Source organism: Mercenaria mercenaria, chromosome 18, assembly GCF_021730395.1.
Source record: "Mercenaria mercenaria strain notata chromosome 18, MADL_Memer_1, whole genome shotgun sequence".
Lineage (NCBI taxonomy): Eukaryota > Metazoa > Mollusca > Bivalvia > Venerida > Veneridae > Mercenaria > Mercenaria mercenaria.
In genome coordinates this window covers 8,859,040-8,868,132 of record NC_069378.1, presented here as the reverse complement: position 1 = coordinate 8,868,132, position 9,093 = coordinate 8,859,040, and the positions used below count along the sequence as shown (strand labels likewise).

The 9,093-nt window shown below is 33.9% G+C and overlaps 1 protein-coding gene across 1 annotated transcript; it reads left to right on the top strand.

Moving 5' to 3' along the window:
• Positions 1-4,585: 4,585 nt before the first annotated feature.
• On the top strand, positions 4,586-6,969 carry LOC123539374 (uncharacterized). The gene is made up of 4 exons (XM_045323939.2): positions 4,586-4,832; positions 5,349-5,446; positions 5,755-5,844; positions 6,335-6,969. The coding sequence occupies exons 1-4, from the start codon at positions 4,630-4,632 to the stop codon at positions 6,385-6,387; spliced, it is 444 nt and encodes a 147-aa protein (XP_045179874.2). The 5' UTR covers positions 4,586-4,629; the 3' UTR covers positions 6,388-6,969.
• Positions 6,970-9,093: the final 2,124 nt, after the last annotated feature.

Below are 9,093 nucleotides of genomic sequence, written 5' to 3'. Positions count from 1 at the left end.
CCGGCCTATGACAAAACTTGTTTTCATGTAACGTTGGAATTAGGGCATTAATGGTGTATTATATGGCTAAGTTCTGTTTACAGTATACACTGTATTTTGAATGTATGAATAATTCCGCTTCCACGGCTCGTGGTAAACTTTAAATCAGTCAATTAGAATAGATAGACGGACAGATGAACGAACGGTAGGACGAACGGACCGACAGACAGACAAAGTCTGATAAGTAAGAAAAGATCTGGGGTTTTTATACAAAACTTTTGAAATCTGCCGCGTGATTTTCACTGTAAATAATTCAATTAGGATTTCAGCAAAGCAATGCAAAAAAACGTAAAGCTATCACAGGCGAATTTTTTTCAGGTGAACATAATGAAGATATCTCGTAACAAGAATAATTATTCTAAAAAACGAAAATCAATAGACGTTGAACACATATCAACAACATTTTATACCGTGAATTTAGATACTAACTGCCGTAGTCTATATAAAAGTATGAATAAGTGTATGAATACTGGAGTACAGGTGACTTTTGGTAAAAATACTCCTCCCACCACCACCACAACACCCCCCCCCCCCCCCCCCCCCCCCCCAGTTTCATAAAAAAAGACCTTTGTGTCTCCTTATCCCAAGGTTCCGCTATTTATTTCGCTTAATCAATAAAAATATATGGTCAAATGGAAGTGTGATGATTCTATCTTAAATGCATATTTTGAGCCGCGCCATGAGAAAACCAACATAGTGGCTTTGCGACCAGCATGTATCCAGACCAGCCTGCGCATCCGCGCAGTCTGATCAGGATCCATGTTATTCGCTAACGGTTTCTCTATTTGCAATAGGCTTTGAAAGCGAACAGCATGGATCCTGACCAGACTGCGCGGATGCGCAGGCTAGTCTGGATCCATGCTGGTCGCAAAGCCACTGTTGGTTTTCTCATGGCGCGGCTCATATTATTAGGAAATTAGGTAACCTTTCGTCAGAAATCGCTGAACCAAATTCGAATGAGGTTCAAAGGAACGTTTTTGGGGTGGCCCATTAGCAAGCTTGTTCCAATACATGTAATTCAGATTCGTGCAAAATACCGGCCGTACTAGTATGCATAAAGTAAGTACTTTAAACTGTTCTTGCCAAAAACTGTTGGCTACATTTTTAAATAATATTACAGAAATGTTTCTTAGTTGATTATCTACCAAGACATTTAATGATATTCTGATATGTTATAAAAATCGCCACAAGAGCTAAAATAACAATCTTCATACGATATCTCATATATTATCACTTTAACTTAAAAAAAATGTCACAGTTCCTGGGGTTACCGTCTGCTGCTACAATTATTTAAAACAATCTTGAAGTTTCTTGGTATAGATATTTAAGCTGTAAAACATTGCTAAGCAGTATAGTCATCGTCGCCCTTCTTTTCTACTCTAAACATTCATTAAAACGTATGCCATAATAAGTTGATTATTTCCTATACTCCATTACTTTCCTGAAGGCATAACAGAGAATACAAGAGTAAGAAAATTAAAGTGTGATAACAACTGTTTCATTCAATTACTTACAATAGACATACTTGAAATTCTACTATATTACATTGTTTCTTTATGACAACTTTAAGTCAGATTGTTATATTATTCATAACAAATATGTTTGAAGTATGAATGATTTCGCGTTCTTGTGGTGCACATGTGGTTTCGAGTGTTAATTGTTTCACAACCAGATCTTTTGAAATTAATTGATTATTAATTGATTGAATTCATATCTGATGATTATGGTTTTGATAGGTTAAGTTTGTTTGTTATGTTTTGGTCATCATGTATCATTTTTGTTTGGCTGGAAAGAGAAAGAAAGAAATTCATTTTAATTTCTTTTATTACTATTCAATATAAAGTAAATCAGATTACAAAAACAACAGATTATTTCAGAAAAATATGTGAGAGTTTGTAAAGTAGGTATCTTTAATGCCATTAAAATGCAAGTTCGATTATGATATAATGGTCTAGCGCTTATTACTTATACAACCAAAACAAACCATTTCCGAATCTGTTTGCAATCAGATTTAATCAGTTAACACGGATTTGACATTCGACTCCATATTGCCAGACTTTACAGTGACCATTCTAAGGTCAAACTAGGTAAAGTCAGTACTCTTTTTCAACAGTTTGCCAAAACGTCTCTCAGACAGATATGGCGTCGTCCCTCGTGAATGACTATGACGAGGAAGATCAGCTACTGACTCTGTTATAATGACAATGATTGAGACGTGAAGTCGGCGACTCTTTAACCCTGAAATCAATAGTAAATGCGTTATATATAGGACCAGCCTCCATGTGTCTATACATAAATGATTTCGACGGTTCGGAAAGTCTCATTTTATAGTTTGTTCTAAACTGACGACGTTTATCGTTTAAGTTAGTGATATACACATTATCTGAAAAGGTTTTGTTGAAATTGAAGCATGCAAGGATATCCGTGCACAAGAATGCACTTGATTTTTGCTTTATGCAGTCTAAGCTTTAATTCAATGACTTGTAATAACTTTGTTTATAGTGTGGTCTATTTCTGGGTTACACACTATTTTCGATAACTTTTTTCCTACGCATTTAGGTATGAATTATGAGTGTGAATTAACATATAGCAGAAAATATTTTTGAAATGAGCCGCGCCATGAGAAAACCAACATAATGGTGAGCATCCGCGCAGTCTGGTCTGGATCCATGCTGTTCGCTTTCAAAGCCTATTGCAATTAGAGAAACCGTTGGCGAACAGCATGGATCCTGACCAGACTGCGCCATAAAATAAAAAGCGTTCTAGAACGTTACTATTAGACTGCCTAAATGGTTGTTTAACTCTCACCATGCTGGGCACGATTGATTCTGCCGAAAAATGTCTCTTTTAGTAATTAATGATCTATTAACCTGTACCATGCTGGACACGATTGATTCTGTCTTGCGACCAGTGTAGATCATGATCAGCCTGCACATCCGTGTAGTCTGATCATAATCTGCACTGTTCGCTATTCAGCTAGTATCTTTTTGATAAGCACTCCTTTTAACAGTTAATGGTACTGTCTAAATTGGCAGATTTCATTACGTAAATCTAGCAGGGTTAAAGACTTTCGATCTTGTTGGCGAATATAGATAAAACCCATCTAATATATTGAAAAAAAACGTTATTTGTTGGGTTTAACGTCGAACCGACACAATTATAAGACTTATGGCAACTTTTCATCTTTGATTGTGGAGGAAGACCCCAAGTGCCCCTCCGTGCATTATTTCATCACGAGCGAGCACCTTGGTAGAACACCGACCTTCTGTAAGCCAGCTGGATGGCTTTCTCACATGAAAAATTCAACACCCCGAGTAAGGCTCGAACCCACATCGATGAGGGGCAAGTGACCTTAACCACTCGGTCACGGAGGCCCCGAAAAAAAATAAAGAAAAGCATAAGAAACTTGATGTCAGGTATATCAAAATATCACCCTTACTTCATTATTTGAAATAATTTAAAGCCATTTTTCAAAGATAAAAGGTAAGGGTAGATTTCCCGGAAGCATTGAGTAATTAAAGTATAAATTGTAACTTTCAGTTATATGAAAAGCAACAATTTTTATCTACTAGAATATTAATTTCAAAATTTTTTAAAACGATGACAGACTGCCAAATAATGCATCGGTTCAACCCTAGAATTCTGTATGACTGTATGTCAATTGTTAGGGTTTTTGGCAAATGAACAATAGATTCTAGAAATCATTTGATTCATAGGAATGCGACCGTTATCTTTTCAGTTACTCCAATCATAGCGGTCTTCCGACCAATTGCATTATGCATAAATCGTATGATTAGTAATATTTAACCCAATCTTTTTAACCAGTCAGAACAATTGTTACATTGTAGCAAGTTTGCCTGTACGAACGTATTTAAGTTGGCTGCACTGACAGAAGCAATAATCACTTCATCAGGCTACAGCAGAGAGATTCAAGACGTAACAGTAACTTAATAATACTGTAAGTATATCAGACAATTTTAGATTTTAGATATAATTGTAACAAACGTTAGGTATTGCAGTCGCACAAATTATTTCCATCTAAAACAAATATATAATATTAAACAATGAATATTTGTAATATTAAAAGCATTGTGTTTAATAATTGCATGTGCTTGTTTCGAAACCAGGCATTTTATATCATTAATAAATTTCTTAGGCTTTGACTTTAACAGGTTTATGTAGTCATGTTGTAAACGATATGGTATTTCAAATATTTCAGATATATGTTCATAAATTCTCTCAATGTTATCCGCCTTTAAACATTCCAGAATAAAAAATTATGTATTCACTGCATTGATTATAAGCTTTATCAAAATCATGACTAATTTGCACAAAACATTCACTTTTGACTTTTTGACTTTTTGACAAGTCAAAAGACCAACGATTTGTTTAAGCAAAAAAATGTATTTTTTCTAGTCTGTTTCTGATTTTTTCAACTCTAACCATTAAAGCTTTCATTTATAACTAAACGAAGAGAAATTCTTTCTTTTTTTGCCTTTATGTGTATTTATTTATCATCTAGTTTTTTTTTCTTTTACAGATTCTACTTTTACTGGATAACGTTTCTAGTGAGTTTTCAAAAGTTTCAATATGGAGCTCCAAATGATGTACAGTATTTTGGGATATCTTTTGTTATTAATCACAAGTTATAGAAAGGTTCATGCGGCAGCAGCTTATCGTCTTAGCGACACATATGAAAAGGTTGGAGATTACATAAGTAACGATAGAGCTATAACACTCAAATCAGCTGAATCTCCAGATTTAGATATTTTAAACCACTATATCCACACAGTGTGAGTATCCAGTGCCTTGTTTATCCACATTTTATCATTTTGACAATTTGTATTTAGTACTGGTTAATTGAACTTAAAATTAAAGAATTCAACCCTCATTATGTTTACTGTTTTGTAATATTGTTTAGACAATCGAACTTTTCTTTATGTTTCTAGTATTCTCGATAGAGGGCAAAACGTTTATTATTTACATGTAATTGTCTATTTCTGTAGCTATCCTTGACTTGAATAATAAAGATCAATTCATGAGCTTCCAATTTTACGAATCTCTTTCAGTCTTTAATCATAAAAAGCAAACTTACGACAGAAGCACTTGTATCTATCATAGAGGTTTTATCACCATAGCCTTCTGTGTCAAACTATCTAACTGCATCCGATGAGAAGTAAATTTGTATCATGGGGGAGGGGTTAGTTTATGCAGACAAAATGCTGTTATGGGGTTATTAGCTGGGGTATGTATACACTTGTGTTTTAATTAAACCGTTTCACATTCTAAATAGCATTTTTGTTTCACAGACCTGTTCATCATTTTGCAAGACACGGTCTTTGTAGGCATGAGGAGGGGAGACAATATTTCTACAGAGCAATGAAATCAAAGCTATGCCAAATACAAGGTAAAATAGTAGACCATTCTCTAATTTCTGAGAAAATTTAATTTTCATTCCTTATCAATGTGTTTTTATGAATTGCATACATTATGTTCTATCAAACATTGTAATTAGATCCCTGGACATTCATGTCACCGAGCAAAACATAGCAACTACATGCACGTGTCGTCAAAACAGCGGTGCGTTATAGAAGTGGCGTTATCGCGTCTTTGGCACTCGTGCGATTGAAGCAAAATGAACGTCAAAATTGTCTATTGAAATAGGGAGAAAGTAACTGTGTAGTATTATATGAACTGAGCGTTTCTACTTTACAGACACATTTGTATCCGACCTGGTTGAAAACCTATGCAGACATCGAGGTTCCTCTTTGGACAAATGGGTTTCGGAATTATTTGACATTGATGGTATGTTAGAATTATAGTACCAAACGTGTGCTATGATATTTTATGATTTTAATTACTGCAAGTCGTTCTAACAAAAATAGAAAGACAACTTGCCATATGTTACTTAAGCCTTTTACAAAATAATTTTGTTTAGGTTTTAAAGCATCATTTCCACTCTAGTTGTGAAAAGCATGATTAAATACAATGTAATACGCAAGTATAAACAGCATCAAAGTGAATTTTGAATTAATATAAATATACGAGTTGTAAGCACCATTGGATGTTTTATTAGATAAGTAGTCTAATTTTATTACATTGCTAAATGTAGTAAAGTTGAATTTAGAATATCTTCTTTCTTAATGTAATTTTGAAATAAAGTCAAATGAGGCGAACCGTATATGAGACTTAATTATACTTACATTATAATTATAATTACATGATACATTCTTACATATACTTATAATTACATTTAACATTCTTACATATACTTATAATTTCATTTCTGCTTTAGGTGATGGCATGGTAAACCATTTTGAGAATCAGTTTTATAAGGTCGATGGATGAAAACTGACAGAAAACTAACTAGATGTTTCTTAATATTGAACGACAAAGCAAGATGATTTTGCTGCAAAAGACGGGAAAATTACAGATACAAACATTCTAGATAGTATACCTGCGAGTGTTAAAAGCATGAACAAGTTTGATTTTAATCAAATATATGAGCAGTGCAGAATTACTTATACTGAACTTGATATGACATGTGTAAATGGTTGCATTCATTATGTTGGTGCTTCTGGACTCAGACTTGATGTGATATTATCTTTTCTGGTTCTGGTAGATGTATAGTAAAATTCTGCTTATGGGCGTAAGGGGTGTTACATATTTCATTATATAATTAGCTTTCATGAACACATTCAATAAAACCGAATTTTCTAGATTTTACTTGCTGGCGTTTTTTGCTTCAAAATGAGTTACTCTGACACTGTGAATAACTCATCAATATATAATTTATGTCGATTTCTTACATAATGTATATACTGAAAACAGGCATAGCCATTTATGTCAGTTATCGTGTGCACTTTTCCAGTTTTTAACTGGAATTTACTTTTTCATTCATCTGTAAATATATGTTCTTGGTGTAGCATTTTAAACTACATTTGATTAATACTATGATACTTTGTGTAAGTGTGTTGTTATCAATTAACGTTATTTATTCGTTATTTCTTTATTACATGCACAGACATGTCCGTAAACTAGCGTTTAAGATTTCGTTAATTAATGTATTGTGTACATGTCATCCCTACCCGTATGTGAGTACAAACCATGGCCACGAAGGAAATTACACTAGGCTGTTTCAGTTGCCCTCAAATCATGGTTTATGCATATTGAATTTTGAATCACACAAACGTCACTTTTCCGAAACTTACTCATTGGAGAAAATGTTAACGTAATTTATGTGTTTCTAAAAAAGACAGGAAAGTCCCATCCTACTTCCGGTACATCCAAACACGGTCTAGTACACATGTAGGCCACATATGAGAATGTTAGGTTTTCACATTTGTACAGTTAGTTTTGAAATAATGAAAGTCGTCTTGGAAATGATTCTGAATGTGAAACCATACAGTACTATATTTTTGTTTCAAAAATTTACATTTCCTATTCATGTTCCATATTCACATTTTTCCGTACACGTACACAGTTTGTTAATTATATCTGTTGCCAATTGACAATGTAAATAAAGCTGTACGCATATTAACAGTATCGTAGCATGACTAACTTGATTCCTTCCTTCAAGATAACATTGAAATGATTTATACATTAAACAACTGCTCAAGAGCACATTGTTTGAAAAAAATGTAGTTCGTAACATTCTTAACTGTGTAATTTTGAACACATTCATAAACATAACTGGAATTCCTCTTGATATTCATTTTATTTAGTGAATGGTATAATATTTAGTCACATACTTTTTAGATTTGGCACATTTAAGAAAAACGATTGTAAAAAATGAGATTATATTTTGATACTGGGTCACATCTGTAAGCTCTTACTAGAACATCAAGCTTCTTAAGTATATCTAAAGTAGATATTTATTACAAGTCGAGTGGTTGTGTTGTATTAAAGACAATACAAAAATATCCCTTTATTTATATCATACCTTTACATATATAACAGAAGCATTACTCTTCTTCTCCTCAGTTCTCTGGGAGGGGCCTCCGTGGCTGACTTCAAATCACTTGCCCCTCACCACTGTGGGTCCTAGCCTCACTTGTGGTGTAAAATTCTACATCTGAGGAAGGATTCCGGCTGGCTTTCTGGAAGATCGGTGGTTCTACCCAGGTTCCCGCCCGTGATAAAACAATTCCCAGAAGAGCACCTGAAGCCTTCCTCCACCACGAAAAGCTAGAAAGTTGCTATATGACCTATAATTGTGTCAGTGTGACGTTAAACCCAACAAAAAACAAACAAAAATAGTTCTCTGAGAGACACTACGTACCAGAGTCACTATATAAAATGAAAATTTGCATTACTACAAACACATTATTTTAAAGTCACGTGAAGTTTGTATGTTCAGTTCAATGTGATCCAAATACTTGTTTTATTGCAACCTTTGATGATGCATATATTAGAATAGTTGCAGATATGTTTCAAATGTAGACACATGTTGTATTGCATTTAAATTGTTATAGAATGAATAGCAAATGTTGCAATCAACATTATTCCGTCATTTCATGAATAAATGGCCATATTCAATCAACACTGCTTTAGTCTTCATTAAGAAGAGCTCATAAAACAAAGCTCATAGGCGTATACCCTAAGACGAAGGATGATACTTATTGATAGATAAGTCCGCCACAGGCATATTTAATTCCGTTTAAGGGTACGGAGGGTACGGCATTTACTTGGTCCAATCGCAAACAAAGAATTTCCAAATATTTTATTTGAAATTTGAACCCACCCTCCCTACCCTTTACAACTTAAAACACTACGTTGAATTTATCTTACCATTGTTTAAGTAACGATTATTGTAAGGGGATTTCAATTCCATAATTGTCACATATGGTATTAAAATCCTTATTCTTAAGACATTTTCACAAGTAAAAAATAAAACTACTTTTGGCAGACGTTGAATTCACTTTGCCATTGTCTTAGTCACGATTGATGTAACAGGATCTCGGATTATAAGCGTATGTGCTTTCATAAACAGGGGTTACTTAATTTTTCCAATTCTCTGCAACTAAACAGAATTATAGAGGATTTAGTTCAATG